Genomic DNA, 24,691 nt, shown 5'->3' on the forward strand with positions numbered 1-24,691 from the left:
GTGGGAGATGGGACCTCACTTCCCCAAGTCCTTTTCATATTCCCGAAACTGTGTTTCTTTTCCGTATCAAGAGTTGGGCTTACGTGGATCTCTTAACATTACGTTAGACTATCTAACGGCGAGCATAAAGAGACGCCCAGCTACACCCGCGTTGCAGGAGATAAGAATCTATGACGGTCTGACAAAAATATAAATTATTTAAAATTGAGAAAATATAAATTTAATTATAAAAATAGAAAATCGCGAAGAGGAACTAACAGTAACGCAATCCACAGGCCAAGGAGTTTGCATACTCACCAAGGCACTTCATCATCTCTCTCTCTTGCTCTCTCTCTCTCCGATTTGAATCGCCGGAAACTGAGTCAACTCGGTGGAGGTTACTGTTTTTGTTTGCAGAAGTGTAATCACACTATGATTTGATGGATCCAAGTGGGATGATGAACGAAGGAGGACCGTTTAACCTGGCGGAGATCTGGCAGTTTCCGTTCAACGGAGTTTCAACCGCCGGCGATTCCTCGGCGAGGGGTAACCAGTTCGCTGATTCGAATCTGAACACAACCACCGCCGTCGGCGATGCGGCGCGTATCAGCCACGCGCTCTCGCAGGCGGTGATCGAAGGTATCTCCGGGGCGTGGAAGCGGCGAGACGAGTCGGCGAAGGTCGTCTCCACCACCAGTAACTACAATGGCGCGGTACGGATTTTTTCTCATTTTCGTTATTCGTTGTATGAATTTTTCGACTAATTTGAATTTTTGTTTTGAAATTCTCATTTACATTATTTAAAATTCTTACTGATTTTCGGTTTTGTGATTAAATTTTGAATATTTGGACTAATTTCAAACAGTTTTCGTTATAATTTGTTCATCTTTAGCTATTTAAAACACTGGAAATATATTAAAAAAAAAAAAGAATAAGAGAATACTGTAGATTGATTTTTGTATTGTGTTTTGGATTCTCTAATTTTTCATTTGTTGTGTAAATAATAAGATTTGTGATTGAGACTCATAATTTTTTTATTTTTCTGGGTTGAATCAGAGTGAAGGTGACAAGAAAAGACAGAAGATAGATGAAGAGTGTGATGAGAAAACAGAAGCAGGATTTTCTTCGGAGACGAAAATGGATCAAAAGAAGCAGCAAATTGATCCAACAAAAGATTATATTCATGTTCGAGCAAGAAGAGGTCAAGCTACTGATAGTCACAGTCTAGCTGAAAGAGTAATGATGATATGCTATATGACTCTCTTTCTTTGCCTGAAAAAACTTGATTTGGAGTTAAAGTCTTGACATTTTTCTTTTGGTTTTTTGGCAGGCGAGAAGAGAAAAGATAAGTGAGAGGATGAAAATCTTACAAGATCTTGTGCCGGGATGTAACAAGGTTATTGGAAAAGCACTTGTTCTAGATGAGATTATTAACTATATACAATCATTGCAACGTCAAGTTGAGGTAAAAACCTCTGTTTCTCTCTTCTCTATTGTATGTTTACTCTACGTGCATGTGTGTTTCGTACGACTATACTTGTGATTTTTCAGTTTCTATCGATGAAACTCGAAGCTGTGAACTCACGAATGAACCCTGGCATCGAGGTTTTTCCACCGAAAGAGGTGATCAATCTTCTCCTTTTTTTTTACAGAACAGTACATGTTCCTATCTTGATGTTTATGCGGTTTGGCCTGTTTAAGGCAAATCTATCATTTTCAGTTCTTGAACTTAAAGACAAAACTCAAAATACTGTTTTTCGTTTACTTGTTATGGTTGGCTAATCTCTGTTGTTTTGATAAAACTCGATCAGTTTCGTCAGCAAGGGTTTGAGAATCAAGAGATGCAGTTTGGGTCGCAGTCTACAAGAGAATTCAGTAGAGGAGCATCACCAGAGTGGTTGCATATGCAGATAGGATCAAGTGGATTTGAAAGAACATCCTCATAAAGAACAACAAACACTTCATCTTCTTAATCCAACCAAAGAGAAGCATATATACATACATATAAATGTCTTGCTTCATCATAGGTAATAAATATATGGATGTGAATATACACGTCTTAGTTATATAAAAAAGAAGAAGATAGATATAGTTAGTTTCATATCAAGCAAAAAAAGCTGGGAAAAGATTTCGCTTTTTAGAATGTCGTTCAAAAAAATATGTTTTCGTATGCTCCTTGAAAGTAGAAACCTCTCGTACAAGGAAATACGTTCTTCATTATAAATTTTATCTCATTCTTACCAAGCTTCATTCTGTTACTTACATGTTGTCACACATCAGTGACATCACACAATATAAATACAAAGATGTGTTGATATGCCACAAATCTGATTGCGAAAGAACGAAAATCTAGCACTCGCACATGATTTAAGGGACCTAATTCAACATCATGTGTTATTTTAAAATCTTTAATAAGTTATAAACTTGTTTTGTGTATAGCCATGACTGACTTTAAAATGAGCATGATCAGACACATGGAGATTTTTTTTTTTTTATCAGCTTTAGTCCCATACAGTGTTCAAAAAATTAGCCAAGTCGCCGTCTAATCAGGTGCCTAGGTATTGGCTTAAGATTAACCGACATAAATTTTGTAAAATAACAAATCAGATTTAGTAATTAAGTGGACCAAATAATCAGCCAAATCATGTAATTATTTTGTTTTTTTTTTCAATCAATATTTATGATCTTAGATGGTAAGGTTTACAGAAGGTTATGCTGAAAAATAGTTAGTCGATCTACCTGAAATCAATGAAGAACCTAAAAGTCATCTTACTTACCAAATCTAAAGTGATGAGCCTAGCGGTGATATTGACTCCGATGATAAAAATAATATAATCATTAAACAATTACTATTACAAATCGACAGCTAATTTATCATATTTGTCTTTTTTCTTCTTATATTTCTTGATTTTGTTATACTGTTTTTCTATTTTGTATTTTCATAATTTGTTATGTTCATCTTACAATTTTTTCATATTCAACGTTTTTATCTTTGTATTTTTAAAAATTTATTTTCTTTAATTTTGTGTTCTACTTTTTATCTTTTTTATTCATCTTTCTTTTCATCATCTTCAACTCCTACTCTATTTTTTTATTTTTTTTTTCATTTTTTAAATCTTTTTTCACCTCTTATTTTAATTTATGTGATGTATGTATTTCCTTTTCTTTTACGTTGTTTTTTATTTTACTTTATTTTTATCTCTGTTTTTTTCTTTAAATATTCTTGATTTTTTTTCTTCCTCTTAGTTTTCTTATTTTTTTTTATTATTTTTTTTGATTTTTTATTGTTGTTTTTTCTAACTTTTTCTTTTTTTTTATTTCTAATTTTTTATTCTAATTTTTAACAAAAAAATAATTATAAAAAGTGTGTGAATGAATTGAATTATTAATTTTAAGATTACTGTTTTTCTCTTATTTGTTTTTTAAAATAATTATTTTAAAGTATGTAAATTAGTTGAATTATTAAGTTTTTTTAAGAGCTGATGTGGACACAGATCAAAATAGAGAGAAAATTGTCTCACTATATAATTGATTAGTAAATCAGCAAACATAAGAATGGCACATAAAATCAATCAAATTTAGCATAACACTACTTGTTGCCAGAAAAATGTCATAAAAACCATGAAAACTCTGTTTTAAAATCCATTTTTGAACACAAACAGTGGATTTATTTCCCCTTCTTTCCTACTATATAATAATCGTTTCATCAGAATGTAACATAAGGGATGTATCGGACTCTGTAATAGTCTTCTCCTCCTTCCGACAGTCTCTTCTTCCATCTCGCTCCCATATCAGAACTAGTCAGATTCATTAAGTAAGTAACGAATTGTAGTCCATCAGGAAGCCCTTTTAACTTCTTACAGTTATTAATCTCCAAATTTAGGAGAACGGGCATGGAGCCTTCTTCTACTATCCACTCTTCCCACTCTTCTAATCCAGCAAACTTAAGCTTCTGCAATTGAGGAAACCCACCGGCCGAGCAAACCATTCTCCTCCCACAAAAAGAATACTCCCATAAATTAACGTCTTTCAACTTGGGTAACTTGTCTAGAATCTGCATCGGATCCTCTTCCAAATAACAACCCCTTAGAGTGATGGTTGTAAGGTGAGAAGACAACTGTTGTTCATCAGGTAACTTAGGAATTTTAATTTTCAACATTAGCTGTTTGAGATTCATGCAATCCAAAACAAACCCACTTGCCATCAAGGTATTATCACTTATTATACTAAGATTTTCTAGGTGTCTCATTTCACTTAGAGATGAAGATAAAGTATCCATAATACACCCTTCATCTTCGATATTGATAGAGAGGACTCTGAGCCGTGTCATACCTTGGAGATCCGTCACACTGCTATGCTTTGTAGAGAAATTCTTCAAAGTCTCCAGTTTAACTAAGTTACCCAAATCCATCTTCACCATATCATGTATACTCCTCGGCAAATACAGATATTTCAATTCGCCCATCTCTTCTAAGATATTGGGCATGGAGAGTTCACATCCTTTATGTACAAATAGATTTAAATAGAGCAACAACTTCAGATTCTGCATAGAAGAAGGTAGATGAGTTACATGTGCCTCATATAAACTCAAATATCTCAAGTGGATGAGCTTCCCAATGCTAGAAGGTAGCATCCCTCCTTCAAACTTGGCAAAGGAAAGATCTAAAACCCTCATCAAATGTAGCTTGTCAAAGAATAAACCTGATGGCCTCCAATTTTCACCCTTGCTTATAAAAATGAGAGATCTAAGGCTTGGATTTTTTATCTTCCCCTCCATATTAATTTTTTTAGGAGGCATATGTATAGTGAGTCTGCGAGATTTAAAAGGAGATTCAGCGTCTGCACTTGATGTGCCATGAACAATATGTAGGAAGTTCTCTTCTCTAGCTTTATGCAGACAAACTTCTCTCATCATGTCATGTAAGTGAATAATTTTAAATCTGGAAGGACTACCAACTCTTTCTGAAATAACCATATTTCTCTTTACCAACTCTTCTATATAGACATCTGCAACATCTTGAACGCTTGCTCTGTCATAATACTCGGGCTTTGATATTCCTTCTGCAGCCCAATACCAAGACAATTTCTCCACGTCTATTGGATAATCTTCTGGAAAATGGGCAAGATAGAGGAAGCAATACTTCAAAGTAATAGGCAACTCTTCAAAGCTTAAAGACAATACATGGTGAACCGAATTTGCATTTCCGTCATCAAAGCTAGTTCTTCCTGCAATGTGATATCCAATATTCTCAGATACCCTTTCCCACTCGCATAATGTGTGTTGGGTAGCTAACAATCCTCCTAACACTTTGACAGCTAAAGGTAGTCCTCCACAGTGTTTGATCATTTTCTTACCCATCGCTTCCATTTCTTTAACAACCTTGAATTCTGCATAACATTACAATATATTAGTTACTGATTTGAGCTTATAAATCAAGAGATGATCAACTAAACATAAAAGAAGTTTTGATTTGGATTAATGACGAAAAACTGTATCTTCCTTGAAAACTTACCGATGGTGTTTTTCTTAGGAAATGCTATTCTTTGAAAAAATTTCCAACTTTCTTCAAGAGTTAGACATTCTGGTTTTAAGGTGATACATGTTGGATCTGCATGTAATGCCACTCCCTCATTGCGAGAAGTAAGTAATACCTTCCATCCTACAATATAGTTAATATAAATGAAAGGATATATAATGCAGTTTTTTCAGAAAATATAAATGCCTTATGTCTATAGCATAAGATATCACCTTTTGTTGGTGGAAACACAGACTTTATTTTGTCCCAATCTTCTTCTTTCCACATATCATCTAGGACAATCAAAGAACTGCTGGTTTCCAACAATCCAAAGAGTGTTTCCTGGAGTTCATCTTCAGTCATATTTAACTCTCTACGCTCATCATGTTTTGGACTAAGCCTTTGCAAAATGGTCTGCCACACATACCTTCTTGTAAACTTTTGTGAAACACACACCCACGCAATTCCATCGAAATGGTTTTTTACCATCTCATGATTAAAAACTTGTCGAGCGAGGGCAGTTTTACCAATACCACCCATCCCACATATAGAAACCACTTGAATGCTCTCTTCCTCAACCAAATAACCAACCACTTTCTTCACGTTTTCTTCGAAACCCACAAAATCGCTTTCGTTGTCGCTGGGAAACGTTTTTCGCATCTCACTTTGTCTTTCTTGTTGAGGATGCGAATACACGCCACCTTCGATAATCAACTGTTGCACCCCAAAACTCTGCATATCGGACATCACCTTGGAGATCCTTTTGCTTATGCCTCTCATTTTTGAAGCAATATCCCTGCGATGATCCCACTCTGTAGTGAAAGCAAGTCTTCTCATGTGCTTCTTGATCCCACTTGTTTCTCCAAGTTGTTCCTTGAGAAGAAAGGTTTCGATTGTATCCTCTGTGTCAAAAACAATTTCTTTGATCTCTTCAACACATTGTCTCACAAAAGCACTTGCATGTTTCTTAGTATCTGCATCTTTCAAGAATGACCTAAGCAAGTTAAGATCATTTTTGAGTTCAGTGAACTGCTCATCAACCCCATGAAATCTCTCAGATTCTCGGACTAGGAGGTCCCAAATCTTCTGAACTCCAAACAACAAAAGTGTCTCAGCCATAAGTCTCCTGCACAATGAATTTAGTAGTCAATAATCAATAGAGGAGAGTTTTCATGAGTTCATCATTCAAATAATATTTTTAAAGTTTTCTCAGAATTAATTCAAAAGATTGAATTGAACCACCTTCCTCCGCAGAAAACTAAAGATCGAGATGTGTTTTTGGTGATTAGAAAGACCATTAGTGAGAATCTTTTATATAGGGTATCTTATATTAAAATATAATTAAAAATAAAGAAAATAGTTTTTAAAGTATTGAAAATCGGTTTTTAAATACAACCCCCTTTTAAGGGACACATGTTTTATAATGAGTGGTTAAGATTTTTTATTATTAAATTAAATACTCTTTAGTTTATGATACTAAAAATTAAAAATTAAGTAGTTTGTAATTTTGTATATTGTACTCTTTTTATCTATTAATTCCATCATGGATAAGTTTAATTATATTAATATTAAATAAAATATATACAGTAATATGATATTACTATAATTTAAGGAAACAAATTAGTAAACATTAAAAACAAATCTGGGATTTGGAAGATTACAAATTTTAGTTTTATATTTTTCTTAAAATATTTTATAATACTTTTTCGATATAGATTTCATATCTTCATCTTATTATACACCATGACATTTCTTAATTTCTTTCTTTCACCATTAAATTGAGAAACCATTCATTTTATTTTCATCAAATTCCATAGATTTTTTTTGTTTTTTTTTAGTTTTCATAGATCTTTTCACTAATCAACAAAGATAAAATACTATATTTTGTTATATAAAGACTCTTTGATATTATTTATTAGTATTTCAATTATAACTATTAGTTTTTATAAATTCATGTATTCAAGATGTAATTTACTATGTCTAAAAAATAAGAAATTACTAAATAAACAACCTTAAAAATAAGTAATTACTATGAAATATTGTGAATCAGTTATCAAGAGAGAGAGAAAATTCGTGTGTTTTATTGCATAAATAATGAGAGGTATATCTAGTATTATAAAGATCTAGTTATCACCATAAGTTTCTGATGTGGAACAAATACAATAGTTGTTATGGGCCTTATAATAGGCATCTAATTAATAATTCATAACACTCCCCCTGATGACTATTATAATGATATTGTAGTAAAGCGCGTAAGATGCTGCCTCATTAAAAACTTTACTAGAAAAACTCTGTGGGAAAAATCATAGTTAAGGGAAAAAGAGTACAACACGCATTTATTTCCCCTCATGTGTACCTTCGTATAGGTCCTCGAGACGTCGTAGTCCAATAAGTTGAACAAACTTCTTGAAAGTAGCAGTTGGAAGCGCATTGGTAAATAAATCCACTAAATTATCGCTTGAGTGGATCTGTAGAACAAGAACATGACCATTCTTCTGCAAGTCATGTGTAAAGAAGAATTTCGATTGAATGTGCTTTGTTCTATCTCCTTTGATGTATCCTTTCTTCAATTGAACGATCTAAGCAGCATTGTCTTCATACATAATTGTTGGAGTTTCTTTTCCTTTTGATAAACCACAATCTTCTCGAATATATTGAATGACAGACTTTAACCATACACACGCTCGACTGCCTTCATGAATAGCTAAAATCTGAGCATGAATAGCTGTAATGGTTTGCTTCATAGAACGCCAAGCAATAGCTGTACCACCACATGTGAATACATATCCTGTATGTGATCTGACATTATGGGGATCAGATAAATATCCAGCATCTGCAAAACCAATCAAATCTCCTTTGGATAGGTTAGAAAATAATAAATCCATATCTTTCGTTCCTCTGAGGTAACAAAATATATATTTAATCTAATTCCAATGTCTTCGAGTTGGACATGACCTAAACCTTGCCAATAATTTTCTAGCAAAAGATATGCCAGGTCTCGTATCACTCGTAAGATACATTAGTGCTCTTAGAAGGCAATCCAAGACTAAAAACCAGCTTCTGAATTTCATAATACGTTTCAGCAGCCAAATTATCATCTGACAAATACTCTTTAATAAGATCTGCCCAATAGTTCATGCAAACTTCAATAGATTGTGATCAGTTTTTACTGTCATCATCCGAGCTGCTAATGATAATTTAGATAAACCTTCTCTACATCCCTCATAAAGAGGCTGTTTTGCTGCGTTTAACATATCATAAAAGCGTTTCACATCTGCATTGGGCTCCTCAACAATATCAACATGTGTTTCATGAAATGCGCCAGTAACCATATCATGCATCATATCCTGATCTTCACCCTGAACTTGACTACTTTGATAATCATATGACGCTTCAAAATCTCCATGTTCTTGATGATTACTACTACTCCGTGCAGCCATCTTACTTTGACCATATCCCTCTCCATGCTGATACCAAACAAAGCATTGCGGCATGAACCCTCTATTCAATAAATGCTGCCAGACAGTGTCAATAGGAATATATTCCCTATTTTTGCATTTCACACAAGGACAATACATTTTGCCGCTTTCAATTACAGTTTGCATAAGGCCGGTCTGGTACATGAATATTTCCAATCCGTTTTTGAAGTCTTCAGTCAACGATCCATCAACATTTTTGGGCGTATACATCCACTTTCGTAGATCGTATATAGACATTTCAAAAAAAAATAATTGACTTTTTATTTTTGAACTTTGATATAAATTTCAACTACTAAAAATTTTACTCAAACATTCAAAGACTCAAAAAATTGTGTCTTTATATGTTTTTTTGGGTTGATAGAATAATGAGAGAAGAGAGAGTATATATAGATTTTTTTGTTTGGTTGCCAACATATACCATTGAATATTTACATCAAATTACGTCGAAATAAAAGTTACATCATATTTACATTGATATTACGTCAAATACAAGATAGAAGTCAATTCGTCATACAATCGATGTAAAATTTACGACAAAGTTACGACGAAATTAATTTCGTTCTTTATTCGTCGTAAAATCGCCGAAAATTATGACGATTTTACGAGATCAGTATTTTACGTCAAAATTACGATGAAATATTTTGACGTCATAAGTTCGACGTCGATCAAGAATCGACGTAAAAAATTCGTTGAAAATGCCCCTTTTTCTTGTAGTGACTGTAGATCGATTTTCGTATTGTGATTTATATTCTTTAATTTTTCATTTGTTGTGTCAATAATAAGATTTGTGATAGAGACTCATATTTTTTTGTTTTTTGGGTTGAATCAGAGTGAAAGTGACAAGAAAAGAGAGAAGATACATGAAGTGTGTGATGGAAAAACAGAAGCAGGATTGTCGCCGGAAGACGAAAATAGATCAACAGAAGCAGCAAATTGATCCAACAAAAGATTATATTCATGTTCGAGCAAGAGGAGGCCAAGCTACTGATAGTCACAGCCTAGCTGAAAAAGTAATGATGATATGTTTTGACTCTCTTTCTTTGCCTGAAAAAACTTGATTTGGAGTTAAAGTCTTTACATTTTTCTTTTGGTTTTTGGCAGGCGAGAAGAGATAAGATAAGTGAGAGGATGAAAATCTTGCAAGATCTTGTGCCGGGATGTAACAAGGTTATTGGAAAAGCACTTGTTTTAGATGAGATTATTAACTATATACAATCATTGCACGACAAGTTGAGGTAAAAAACTCTGTTTCTCTCTTCTCTATTGTATGTTTAATTTACGTACATGTGTGTTTCGTAAGACTATACTTGTGATTTTTCAGTTTCTATCGATGAAGCTCGAAGCTGTCAACTCAAGAATGAACCCTGGAATAGAGGTTTTTCCAGCGAAAGAGGTGATCAATCTTCTCCATTTTTTTTACAGAACATTACATGTTCCTGTCTTGTGAAAATACTAGCAAAAAGATGTAAAAAATATTTATTTCCTTAAAACTTAAAAGATACAATGCTGACGCTTACAATATATAGAGAGTCTCGATTTAGAAAAAGACAAATACAGGTAGCCCTATTCTAATCATTAGCACACGATCCAAGCGTCTCGAATCGGTTACGCAGCTGGATTGCCTGAGCTGGAGCCGTACGAAGAGCATCTTTTGACCCTACTTTTGACTGACTGATCTTATCTGCTATGTGACCGTTAGAGGGAGAAGAGTGCGTTTCAGCTTGAGTGGATGTGGGCTGGACACTTCTTTGTATGCCCAGTTTAGCCTTGGTCTTCTGAGACCCATTCGACTCAGGCCCATATTGATGTGAAGTAAAAACTCTGTTTTCACTAAGTGTAGAGTCTATGTTCTCTATACACCCCCGCAAACTTGGTGGAAATTCTACACCAAGTTTGAAAGCAAGATCAGAAAATGGAGTCTGTGGCAACGACTTTGTGAATATGTCCGCAAGTTGCTGAGTTGCTGGAATCTGCTTCACCACCAAAGAACCAAGAGATATTCTTTTCCGAACATAGTGGAAATCTGTATCAAAATGTTTGGTTCTGTTATGCATTCCTGGACTTGCAGTAAGATAAACTGCAGAAAAATTGTCACAATTAATTTCTGGTGTAGAAGGTAGCTGAACCCCCATTTCCTGTAGAAGAGAACTTATCAATTTCAACTCAGTAGCAGCAATAGAAAGAGATCTATATTCAGCCTCGCTTGATGATCTTGAAACTGTAGGATGCCTTTTTGCAGACCAAGAAATTAGATTTGAACCAAGAAAAGTACAGAAACCACCTGTGGATCTCCTTGTCTCCTTGCACCCAGCCCAATAACTGTCGTTGTAGGCTCTTAGAGTGAAATCGGTGTTGGAGCTAATGTTGACACCCATCTGCATTGTGCCTTTTAGATAACGTAGAATTCTTTTAAGATTAGAGAAATCTGCAACTGAAGGCTGATGCATTTTCTGACATACAATGTTCACAGAGAACTGATGATATCTGGCCTTGTTAAGGTAAGGTACTGAAGTTTCCCTGCTAAACTTCGAAAGTGAGTAGAATCAGAAAAGAGTTCGTCCTGTCCTGGAACCTTGTGCAGCAAAAGTGGAAGAGGAGTATGCATTGAAGCAGAGTCTTTCATCCCTGCAGTGATGAGAAGATCATTGATGTACTTTTCTTGATTTAGAAAGAGGCCTTCATTGTGGAAATACACTTGAATACCCAGGAAGTAGTGCAGAGGCCCCATGTCTTTCATTCAAAATATTGCAGAGAGAGAGTCAAGAAGCCTCTTGACAAGGGTATTGTTGCTTCCAGTGAGAATCATATTGTCAACATACAGAAGCAGATACATTATGTCTTTGTCTTTTTTGTAGACAAATAGAGATGGATCTCCAATAGTGCACTTAAATCCAAAATCCAGCAGAAACGAGCTGAACTTATCGAACCAAGCGCGAGGGGCTTGCTTTAATCCATAGATTGCTTTCTTTAGCTTGCAGATATGATGTGGTTTTTTGGGATCTTCAAACCCAGGAGGTTGAAGCATATATATCTCTTCATTGAGATCACTATGCAGAAAGACATTTTTGACATCTAACTGCTTGATGTCTTATTGATGGCAACATCCAAAACAAGTCGTACGGTGGCTGTACAAACTACATGGCTATAAGTTTCTAAGTAGTCAATGCTCTCAGACTGTTCATAGCCTTTGGCAAAGAGACGAGCTTTCAGTTTGTCTAAAGACCCATCTGAACGCAGCTTGGTACGAAAAACCCATTTACATCCCAGAGGTTGAATGGTAGGATCAGGTGGAACCAGATCATAAGTGCCAATTTCATGCAGAGTGTCTATTTCCTCTTTCATTGCAGCGGTCCATCCGGAGTCTTTGAGAGCAGATTTGACAGAGTCTTTGAGAGCAGATTTGACAGTTTTAGGCTCAGGATAATTTGTCTTGATAGAATGCATAGGATAACGTGGATTAGGCTTCCAAATGTCAGACTTTAAACGAGTTTGCATTGGATGAGAGGAACTGATTCGTGGTTCAGATCGAGTTGCAGACAGAGGAGGAAAGTCTGATTTACTGAACAAAGAAGACTGTGATGTTGAGATTCCTGAGGTAGCAGAAGAGGTAGATGTAGATGGTGTTGAGATGGATAAAGGAGACCGAGCCGATGATGAGGCAACGCTGTTGTCTATAGGTAAAGGATCTAAGCTTACCGTACATTGCTCATCACCTGCAGTGGTCAAATTGTTATTAACCGAGGGAGAAGGGTAAGTTACTGTAACAGTTGGCTGAACCTCAGGAATAGAGGAGCATCACCAGAGTGGTTGCATATGCAGATAGGATCAAGTGGCTTTGAAAGAACATCCTCATAAAGAACAACAAACATTTCAGCTTCTTACTTCAACCAAAGAGAAGCATACATACATATAAATGTCTTGCTTCATTATAGGTTAGAAATTTATGGATGTGAATATACACGTCTTATTGTTATATATAAAAAGAAGAAGATAGATATAGTTAGTTTCATATCAAGCAAAAAAGCTGGGAAAAGATTTTGGGTTTTAGAATGTCGTTCTAAAAAAAAATATTTTCTTATGCTCCTTCTTGAGAATAGAAACCTCTTGTACACGATAGTACGTTCTTCATTATAAAATTTTATCTCATTCTTACCAAGCTTCATTCTTTTACTTATATGTAGTCACACATCACTGACATCACACAAGATAGATACAAAGATGTGTTGATATGCCTCAAATCTGATTGCGAGAGAACGAAAATCTAGCACTCGCACATAATTTAAGGGACCTAAATTAACATCATATGTGTAATTGTAAAATCATTAATAAGTTATAAACTTGTTTTGTGTATAGCCATATGACTGACTTTATAATGAGCATGATCAGACACATGGAGGTTTTTTTATTTGTATCAGCTTTAGTTCCATATTCATTAGCATCTGAAGGAAAAATTGCCAAATTTTGGAAACTTGGTTCCAAAAGTTTGATGCAGAAATTGAGGTTAAGGCAAAAATTGGAAAATCAAGCCGAATCAGAAGTGAAATCAAAGAATCCAGTTTCTGCGATCACAAAAAAAAAAAAAGAATCGAGTTCCTGCGATCACAAAAGTTATATGAAATGAAAAAACAGAAAGTTTCCAGGAGAAAATACAATGGAAAAAAAACGCATATAATCAGTGAACCATCTGATGTACCGGTATATTAGGAATGAGCGAAGAGAATGAAAATGTTGAAATCGAATGCTTATTTTTACTAACTAGATTTATGGTCGGCGACGGCGCGTTGTGCAGATTTTTATTTTCAAACAGTTAGAGCAACTCGAATCGGATACCGTATCTTTAATTATGGAGTTCTCACATCTCTAACAGGACTCCATCTCTAACGTCTTAACGTCTCAAATTTGGTGTGACATTATTCACAAAACTCTACAACAATAATAATATTTTATAGTTACATCTTTATTATAATATAAATATTATATTATTTATTAATTGATTAAATTTTATAATTATGATTAATATATCATAATTTTTTTATCTTATCATTTATGAAATTTTAAGTGTAATTAATATGAAAATCTCTATATTATTATTTAAGTAGACATTTTAAAAAATAACCTTTATTTTGTAAAATATTACATAATATGCCATTACAAATAAAAAAGAATAATTGAAATAGGAAAGGATATAATTGTCTTTCAAATCTATTGAAAATATATGGAAAGTCTTTGTTTCTCATTTAATAGAGTATATTTCTTATTTAATTTCTGAATTCTAAAATATAATAGTTTAAATATTTTTCGTTTTATATAATATATAAATTATATTTAATTAAAAACATGAAAATAAATTTTTTCACAATTAAATAATATAAAAGTCAAAACTAAAATTTATGATATTTAAAAATGGTGATATATTTTTTACTATAATTTCCTATATTTATTTCATTATATATATAAATTATTTTTTTAAATTATTGTTACCAAAAAATTGAAATGAAAAAATGATTTTTTACAATTAAAAAGTTAGTATTGAAGTGAGATTTATTAAATAATGCCTATTATAATTAATTTTATATTTTAATCCAGTACAAACATGTAAAGTAAATGATTAGTTCGATATGAATGAATTACAATTCTAATTATTTAATATTCACCAAAACAAATTTTGCATTTTAAAATATTAGTTTTAAAATATGTGGTATATTGAATTTACTAAATATTATAATTTGTCTTTTAAGATTAAATAAATTTTATTGCATTTTTATTTATTATATATCAAATCTAAGTTTAAAGAATATTATACTATTTTCATATATTGTTAAAGAAGATAAAAATATTTTTTTTTAATAGTTTGTAGACAGATTATAAAACTCAGTTACTAAGCGATGTAAATTAGAGTTGATTTTAATGATATTATAATATTTTGTGTATTAGTCTGAATAATATTTTAGTCTAACGCTAACGGGTTAAATGAACAACTTATCGATATGAATGAATTACAATTCTAATTATTTAATATTCACCAAAACAAATTTTGCATTTCAAAATATTAGTTTTAAAATATGTGGTATATTGAATCTACTAAATATTATAATTTGTCTTTTAAGATTAAATAAATTTTATTGCATTTTTATTTATTATATATCAAATCTAAGTTTAAAAAATATTATACTATTTTCATATATTGTTAAAGAAGATAAAAATATATTTTTTTTAATAGTTTGTAAACAGATTATAAAACTCAGTTACTAAGCGATGTAAATTAGAGTTGATTTTAATGATATTATAATATTTTGTGTATTAGTCTGTATAATATTTTAGTCTAACGCTAACGGGTTAAATGAACAGCTTATTTTGCTTTATCTTTTTATAAAATAATCTCATATACGGATTAACTTATTTTTATAATTCAAACTAAAAAAAAAAGCTCTATATACGGATCAACTCATTTTTAAAAATTCACAAAAATATGCACTATATTATCATAAACTTTATAGAAATAACTGTTTTTACAAAATAACTATTTTTGTAAAATTATTTAACTTAATTGAAGATAAAAAAATGTTTCCCGTGCTACAGCGCGGATTAATCCCTAGTTTAATTATAATAATATGAATACACACAATATTTAGCTCAATATAGGTAAATTAAAGATCAGAAAGTTTATATTGAACTTCGAAATGTATCAAATGTAATTTTTTATACCTAATGTAATGTTATATATAATTTATAGTTAATTTATTATATATATAATTAATGTTAATCAAAACTATTAAAAATAAAAAATTTAAATTTAATAATATAATAATAAAAATATTTTTTTAGTGTGAAATTTAGTGTTGTGATTAGAGATAGAAAAAATAGTATTCATCCAAACACCAAATTTGACACTATTTATAATACCAAATTTAAGGTGAATAGTAGTTGTAGATGGTCTTACAATTACGAATCAACAACATTCATCATATTTGTCATTTTTACTTCTTCTTATATTTTTTTATTTTATTTGACTCTTTTTCTATTTTCATATTCTCATAATTTGTTATGTTCATCTTCCAATGTCCTTCCTCATTTTTAACGTCTTTATATTTGTATTTTCTAAAATTCATCTTAATCAGTTTCATGTTCTTTTTTATTTTTTTTTATTTTTATTTTTTTATTCATCTTTCTTTTCATCATCTTCGACTTTTACTTTTTTTTTTTTTTTATCTTTTGGTTTTTTTTTTCATTTTTTTTATTTGATTTTGTCTCTTAGTTTTACTTATCTTGTGTATGTATTCTTTTTCTTTTACTTCATCTTTTTCTTTTACTTCGCTTCATCTGCGTATTATTCTTTAGTTTTTTCGGATTATTTTTCATCTTTTTAATTATATTATTGTTGTAACGAATGCAAGAAGAATGCAGTAAACGTAAAGATTGCACACAGATTTAATGTGGTTCACCAACAATGTGTTGGCTACGTCCACGGGCAGAGGAGACTGATTTTATCACGGAGACAGAAAGTTTCAGAATACATCAGAGATTAGGTTAACACGCTTATTTATAGCATAAACCCTAATTAATGCTAAACGCAATTGGGCTCGTTTACTTAGGCCCATGTCAGAACCTTCATGCAGAAATAACGGCCCAAATGTACGCAGACTTCTACATTGCTCACGCAGGCTGTAGTCTTCAACAACAGCTTACACAGCATGTAGATCTCATCATCAGCTTCAGCATGTAGCATGTAGACATACTCAAGACGCAGCGTGTAAACTTAACATGCTGCAAGTAGCCTGCATGCTTGATAACGCATGCTGCATGATTGATCGTGCAGCCTGCACGCATCAACACCAAGAAGCTTCTACGCTCCAGGATTCAAGGCATATCAACAAATCTCTACCTTGACATGAATCCTCTAGGAAGCTTCTACGCATTAGGATTCAAGGCGTATCAACAAATCTCTACCTTGAATTGAATCCTACAGACAGACGTATCAGATGCACCATCATAGTGTCAGAAGTACCAAACCTCTCCTTTGCCTCAGAATGCCAAACATGCACACTTAATGTGCTTGATGTGCCAGATGTTTCAACAATCAGAAAATCAGATTTCCTTTCCGACCAGATGTCCATAACTGGACTCAGATGCTCCTACGGAGCCAGACGACCTTCACCGGGCTCAGATGCTCCTGCGGAGCCAGACGCACACTCGGGCCAGATTAACAGCTTGTGATGTTCAACAAGTCCAAACACTGTTTGAACTTGCTTTGAGGAACTGCCATCGTGAAAATATCCGCAGGATTATCAGAAGTTCCTATCTTTTTCACATTGATCCTCTTCTCACCTCTAAGAAAATGATATCTTACGTCAATGTGGTTGGTTCTTTCATGGTGAACTTGATCTTTAGCTAAAAAAATCGCACTCAGACTGTCACAGTATACGATAGTCTGATCATGCTGCAGACCCAGATCACTAACTAGCCCCTTTAACCAGATACCTTCTTTAGCTGCTTCTGTCAATGCCATGTACTCTGCTTCAGTAGTAGACAAAGTCACCGTAGGCTATAGTGTCGCTTTCCAACTAATAACAGAGTCACCTAGAGTGAACACGTAGCATGTCATTGATCTCCTGCTATCTACATCTCCAGCATAATCAGAATCAGAATAGCCTGTCACTTGACACGGACTCTCACCCCCATATATGAGACCAACATCAGATGTACCTCTAAGGTATCGAAAAATCCGCTTAACAGCCAGCCAGTGTTCCTTTCCTGGATGCCCCATGAACCTGCTAACAATACTGACTGCATGTGCTAAATCTGGTCGTGTGTAAACCATAGCATACTTTGAAATTCCGGACTAATCAATTTAAATGCTCTAGTCTATAATTTAAAGAATGTTTTTTAAATATTTTTTTTCAGAATAAAAATAATACAAAATAGAAAAATAATTTAAGATTTTATAAAAATTTTCAACTCCATAAATAGTTTATAAAATATACAAAAAACACAATAAAACTAATATTTTATTATTAAAATATGGTTTTTTCCATATAAAATCGTTTATTAAACTCTCATAGTCGAGTTTTTCAATTATAGCTGTCTCAATAGATAACAAAGCTAGCCTATTTAATTTTTTTGGTAGATCGCAAATATTTTTTTATCAGCTTTAACTTCGAAAAACTTCTTTCATCAATACCAACCGATACCAAAACTGTCAACAATATGCGATATGAAACTTCTGTGTTTTCATAACAATCCTCCATTTGTTTCAAAAAATCAAGCACTTCATTAAGCTTCCCAACTTCATTTGGTATTAATTCTCGGTGAATTTTCAATTCCATAAACAGTTCATAACCAACTATGTCTGCATACCATTCGTTAAAGAAACCTTCAAATCGGCAAATTCTATTTTCTTTCTAAAATATAATTTGTTGCCCTTAACCAATATTTTGTTTGAGAAAAGTCTATAAACTTTACAAAAAAAACTTATAAATATTATTATCTTATAAAAAATCTTTTAAATTTTGTTTCTTTATATACACTCTTTATAAAAAAAATAACCAAAATATGCCTCCGTAAATTGGATGCCCTAATCCGTCGCATACCTCGCCTATGCTCTGGGCCAGCTACAGCGCTAGCATAAGGAACTCGAGACATATATTCGATTTCTTCTTCAGACTGAATGGAAAACATAGTGAGATGAATGTTTGCTGCGGTTGGAGTATCAATAGGTTTAGGTGAAGACATTCCAAACCTTGCTAAAACCTTTTCGATGTAGGTTTTCTGTGACAAGAAAAGCTTTTTCTGTCTTCTGTCTCTAAAGATTTTCGTTCCTATAATCTTCTTCGCTGCACCCAGATCTTTCATTTCAAATTCGGCGCTAAGCAGATCCTTCAGCTTCTGAACGTCACACATCTTACTTGCAGCTATCAGCATGTCATCCACGTAAAGCACCAGATAAATATGTGATCCATCTTTCAGCTTGCAGTAGTAGACACAACAATCATAAAGGCTCCTGATGTATCCCAACTTGTTCATGTAGCTGTCAAACCTCTTATACCACTGTCTGAGAGACTGCTTAAGACCATACAACAATTTTTTTACCTTGCAAACATATTCTTCCTTCCCTGGAACTTCGAAATCCTCTGGTTGAGTCATGTATATCTCTTCGTCCAACTCTCCATGAAGAAAAGCAGTCTTCACATCAAGTAGTTCAAGCTCCAGATCCTGACATGCCACTATTGCAAGCAGCGCTCTGATTGAAGTGTGTCTGACTACTGGTAAGAAAATATCATTGTAGTAAACTCCTTCTCATTGAGTGAAACCTCTCGCAACAACCCGAGCTTTGTACTTGACTCCTTCTGCAGGTGAAATCCCTTCCTTTATTTTGAAAATCCACTTGCAAGTAACAATCTTTCTCCCTGGTGGTCGTGCGACCACATCCCATGTCTGATTCTTATCATGAGACTGCATCTCGTCTCCCATTGCAGATACCTATTTTTCAGCATCAATACATGATATGGCTTCTCTGTACGTAGAAGGCTCATAAGTATCCACCTCTTCAGCGACCTGTAGTGCATATCCGACCATATCTTCAAAACCATATCTCACTGGCAGTCCAACTCCTATCTTCTTTGGTCTGTCTTTGGCAATACTGCGTGCTGTAGTTCCAGATTGTTCAGTTTCTGATAGAGTTGGTTCTGGTTGAACATCTTCTACTTGTTTCCCTTGACCCTCTTTGTGTTTCTGCAGATCGCTCTCTTCACGTTCAACCTCCTGCTCCACCTGCTTGTCAACACTACCACTCTCTGCGGAAATTGTAGGCTCTGCTGAGAATATGAGCATAAAACTTTCATCAAGTACTACATTTCTGCTTGTAATAACTCTCCTTTGTGTTGGAGACAAAATCCTGTATCCTTTGACTCTATCTCCATAGCCCACAAGTATTCCCTTCTTTGCTCTTGGCTCAAGCTTTCCTTCACTTACGTGGTAATAAACCGTGCAACCAAAAACTTTCAGAAAAGTGTAGTCAGCAGGTTTACCTGTCCACATCTCAATTGGTGTTTTGCATTCAATACCTCTGTGTGGTCCACGATTTATCAAGTAGCATGCAATACTTACAGCCTCGGCTCAAAATTTTCTTTCTAAGCCAGGAATTGCAGATATCATCTGGTTTAGGACATTTCGAGAATGTTCTCCTTACATTCTTCTGCCTGCTATTTCCACCACTAACAAGCAGTCCGGAAGCTTGATTATCTGCAACTGTACCAGATGCCTGATGTCGCAGACCTCTTCCAGAGATACAATATCTTTACTGGCTATAAATGATTTCACAAAGTTCTCGTATGATAGCGGTAGTGATACTAACAGAAGCAGCGCAGCATCCTCATCCTCCACCTTAACATCGATATTACGTAATTCTAGTAGTAACGTGTTTAGCTGATCTAAATGATCCCTGAGTTGCGTACCTTCCTGCATTCTTAGCCCGAAAAGACGTTGTTTCAGAAGCAGCTTGTTCGTTAGAGACTTTGTCATATACAATGTCTCTAACTTCGCCCATAATCCAGCCACAGTCGTTTCACTTGCAACCTCGACGATGATATCATCTGCAAGACACAACAAAATTGATGCGTGTGCTTTCTCTTCCAGACTTGCTATCTCAGCAGCGTCACCCTTGTTATTTTTAACTAGTGGCGCCCACAAACCTTGTCGCTTCAGCAACGCTTGCATCTTGATTTGCCAGAGGCTGAAACTGTTTCTTCCTGTGAACTTGTCGATCTTTACGTTTATTTCAGACATCTTCTCACCAGACACGAAAACTCCTACAACCTGGAGCTCTGATACCAGTTTGTTGTAACATATGCAAGAAGAAAACAGTAAACATAAAGATTGCACACAGAGTTAACGTGGTTCACCAACAATGTGTTGGCTACGTCCACGGGCAAAGGAGACTGATTTTACTACGGAGATAGAAAGTTTCAAAATACATCAGAGATTAGGTTAACATACTTATTTATAGCATAAACCCTAATTAATTCTAAACGCAGTTGGGCTCGTTCACTTAGGTCCATGTCAGAACCTTCATGCAAAAATAACGGTCCAAATGCACGCAGACTTCTACATTGCTTACACAAGCTGTAGTCTTTAACATCAGCTTACACAGCATGTAGATCTTAACATCAGCTTCAGCATGTAGCATGTAGACATACTCAAGACGCAGCATGTAAACTTAAATGCTGTAAGTAACCTGCATGCTTGATCACGCATGCTGCATGATTGATCACGCATGCTGCATGATTGATCACGCATGCTACATGATTGATCGTGCAGCCTGCACACATCAACACCAGAAAACTTCTACGCTCAAGATTCAAGGCACATCAACACATTTTTTTCAGTATCTTTCAACTTTTTTTCATCGTTGTTGTTTTCTCTAACCTTTTCTTTTTGTTTTTCTAACTTTTATCATTATTTTTAATAACAAATAATAATTATAGAAAATGTGTGAATGGATTGAATCATTAATTTTAGTATTATTGTTTTTTTTTTGTTTTAAAATGAAAAAATGATAATTATTTTAAAATATGTAAATTAATTGAGTCATTAATTTTTTTTCAATGTGGACACTCTAAATAGAATGAAAACTTTTTCATTATATAATATAAAATAGATTAGAAAAACCAGCAACCATAAGATTGAAACAGAAAATCAATCAAAATTCAGCATAACATTACTTGTCGCTAGAAAAATATCATAAAAACCATGGAAATTCTTTTTTTAAATCCATGTTTGAACACAAACAGGGATTTATTTCCCCTTCTTTCCTACTATAATCGCTTCATCTGAATGTAAGAGAAGAGATGTGTTGTACTTTGTAATAATCTTCTCCTCCTTCCGACAATCTCTCCTTCCATTCCTCTCCCATGTTATGAAAAGTCAGATCCTTCTTCTATCGTAGTAGGAAGTCACGAATCGGAGTAGGAAGCTCTTTTAACTTTAAACAGTAACAAATCTCCAAATTTTGGAGAAGGGGCATGGAGCCTTCTTCTACTATCCACTCTTCCCACTTCTTTAACTTAAAGAATAATAATTTCTGCAACTGAGGAAACCCACCGCGCGAGCAAACCATTCTCTTCCCACAAAAACTATTCCTCCATAAACGAACCTCTTTCAATTGGGGTAACTTGTCTAGAATTGGCAACGGATCCTCTTCCAAACGACATTTCTCTAGATATATGGTTGTAAGATTAGAAGACAAGTGTTGCTCATCAGGTAACTTCGGCATATGTATTTTCAATGTTAGCTGTTTGAGATTCATGTAATTCAGAACAAGCCCACTTGCCAACAAGGTTTTATCGCTTATAGTAAGATTTTCAAGGTGTCTCAGTTCACTTAGTGATGAAGATAGAGTATCCATATTACACCCTTGGCCTTCGATAGAATTGATAGAGAGGACTCTGAGCCGTGTCATACCTTGGAGATCCGTCACACTGCTATGCTTTGTGGAGAAATTCTTCAAAGTCTCCAGTTTAACTAAGTTACCCAAAGCCATCTTCACCATATCATGTATACTCCTCGGCAAATACAGATATTTCAATTCGCCCATCTCTTCTAAGATATTGGGCATGGAGAGTTCACATCCTTTATGTACAAATAGGTTTAAATGGTTTTTCTATCCATTTTGTTAAGTTTTTCCCAAAAGTACTTAAAAGCAATTAAAAACATAGAAAAAGTATTTCAAAACGATCCATAAAAGTGGTCAAAAAACGGTGTTATCAACTCCCTCAGACTTAAACCTTAGTTTGTCCTCAAACGAAGCAAAAACCTAAACTGGTTAAGTGAAAACAAAAATAGAGAATGCACAAATCTCAGAGACATGAACTCCTAAACTAGGAGCAAAGATCGTGCATCAATCCTCAACTTAGTCTACAAAATTCTCACCAATACACAAAAGATACTAGTCCACTTTTTCCGTCATGCAAAACTTAAACAATCTAAATTTTGATTCCAGTCAACTAGCTCTCTACATTCATTAAGTTCAATAATAAGTTCTCATTAAAGAGATCATCCAGGGTAGACGGCGTTTGACATTAAAAGGGCTGTTTAAGTGGTGGAGTAAAAGTGTTTTGGGTTACCTGATGAATCTGGAGGATGCAAGATAATATGCAAAACCGCAAGAGAGATAAAGACTTGTTAAGGACCGCAATTTTCAGTCATTTCTTCTTGCCAAATGTTGTTGCATAATCCTTCCTCCTTTGTTGTAAACAGCTATTCCCCCAGAATTAGATTCTTTCCGGAAATCAGAAAATGATCTCCAAAACTCCATAAAATCGAACTCCAGTTGCCTTGGGACTTAAAATTCGACCTCTCTAGACTCTCTAAGGCTTCTATTTCCTTTTTTTTTTTTTTAAAAAAAAAAATACTTTTTAAAGAGAGAGATTAAAGGACGAGATTGTACCAAAATTTGAGATTTATGGTCGGCAAACTGAGCTTCCTCTTGTGTTGAATCCTTCCGGGAACTTTCCGGCACATCACAGGTCTCTGTCCTTGGTGACTGTAAAATGCGTCGTTCCTCTTTCTCTCCAACGTTTTTGCACTTATCTGCATATAAGACAATAGAAAACAAGGGTGCATGTTGTTTGAAAGAGGACTGGTTAAGGTGGGGAACTAGCTAAAGATGAACTAGCCATTCAGGATCAACAAAAGGGTAAAGGAGTCCTGAATGTATGATTCGTTTCCCTGGTCTAATGCATCAATGAGAGAATTAAGTCCAAATTAAGTCCAAATAAAACAGAGTTAGTGTACTTCGTTTCAAATGTGCTTTGCTACCGCCTAGTCTAGTCCTAAATCATGAATGAGCATGTCACTAGGAACAGTCTAAAAGCACACAGTCAACTATCATTGATTCATGTTCACCATTCCCTTTTAAAACGTATTTTGTTTTGAAAACCGATTTTGAAAAACTTTAAGGAAAATGCAAAAAGTGTAGATAATGCAAGACTCATGAAAGAAAAGTGGTTAGAAAGGGATGAAATCCTCCCCTAGACTTAAATCACACTGTATTCAGTGTGAAACAAGTCGAGATTGGATGAGAAAAATGCATAGATAATCGAATTGGTAAGGCCAAAGAGAACTTACCTAGATCCGGGATGCTGGTGGTGATGGACCGGATTCATTCGAAGAGGTTTTGGAAGGTGATAAGTGGTGGTGAAGGTGGTGGAGGATGATGAATGAGGTGGAGTGGGGATTGGTGAGGTGGAATGAGGTGAAGTGGGTGGTTTGGGGTCGGGTTTGATCTCAACGACCATTTGCTGCGGTCAGGAGCCACGCGACCGCGGCAAACCGGTGCTCGGCCGCGGTCAGAAAGACATGGCCACGGTCGATCATGCATTTCCCGCGGTCAAAGCATCTGCGACCGCAGGGGCTTATATCGCGGCCTGTTCCTGCTTCTCCTTGGTTCCTGCTGGGCCGAGCAATCAGGGACCATCCTTCTTTTTGTTTTTTTTTTCGGGTTTTTTTGATTTTTTTGGCTTTTTTGTTTTATAAGAAACACCTGAAACTAAGAAAAAGGAAAAGATCAATAGAAAAAGAAAGAAAAATCCTAAAGAAAACAATACCTAAATGGGTTGCCTCCCATTAAGCGCTTCTGTTTTAAGTCGTTTAGCTCGACTTTTGGTGTTGGACGTGGCTTAGTCCAATGAAGAAGACCTTGTCCTGAAACAAGTCTTTTTCGAC

At 34.4% G+C, this 24,691-nt stretch overlaps 3 protein-coding genes and 1 pseudogene across 3 annotated transcripts; 2 read left to right on the top strand and 2 right to left on the bottom strand.

Annotated features, from left to right (window-relative positions):
• The first annotated feature begins 247 nt into the window (after positions 1-247).
• On the top strand, positions 248-2,210 carry LOC18009875 (transcription factor BPE). The gene is made up of 5 exons (XM_006392203.2): positions 248-692; positions 1,036-1,215; positions 1,310-1,444; positions 1,531-1,602; positions 1,791-2,210. Exons 1-5 carry the CDS (start codon positions 420-422, stop codon positions 1,923-1,925), a joined length of 795 nt encoding a protein of 264 aa, XP_006392265.1. The 5' UTR covers positions 248-419; the 3' UTR covers positions 1,926-2,210.
• A 1,475-nt stretch (positions 2,211-3,685) lies between these two features.
• LOC18010039 (probable disease resistance protein At1g59620) lies at positions 3,686-6,614 on the bottom strand. Its single transcript, XM_006392204.1, has 3 exons — positions 5,729-6,614; positions 5,493-5,639; positions 3,686-5,367 (listed from the first exon to the last, which is right to left on the bottom strand). Exons 1-3 carry the CDS (start codon positions 6,612-6,614, stop codon positions 3,686-3,688), a joined length of 2,715 nt encoding a protein of 904 aa, XP_006392266.1.
• Positions 6,615-8,225: 1,611 nt separating this feature from the next.
• LOC18010077 lies at positions 8,226-10,421 on the top strand (annotated as a pseudogene).
• An 11,114-nt stretch (positions 10,422-21,535) lies between these two features.
• LOC18010093 (probable disease resistance protein RF9) lies at positions 21,536-23,143 on the bottom strand. Its single transcript, XM_024159706.1, has 2 exons — positions 23,092-23,143; positions 21,536-22,597 (listed from the first exon to the last, which is right to left on the bottom strand). Exon 2 carries the CDS (start codon positions 22,581-22,583, stop codon positions 21,906-21,908), a length of 678 nt encoding a protein of 225 aa, XP_024015474.1. The 5' UTR covers positions 22,584-22,597; positions 23,092-23,143; the 3' UTR covers positions 21,536-21,905.
• Between the last annotated feature and the right edge of the window lie 1,548 nt (positions 23,144-24,691).

This window comes from Eutrema salsugineum, unplaced genomic scaffold, assembly GCF_000478725.1.
Source record: "Eutrema salsugineum unplaced genomic scaffold, Eutsalg1_0 scaffold_8, whole genome shotgun sequence".
Lineage (NCBI taxonomy): Eukaryota > Viridiplantae > Streptophyta > Magnoliopsida > Brassicales > Brassicaceae > Eutrema > Eutrema salsugineum.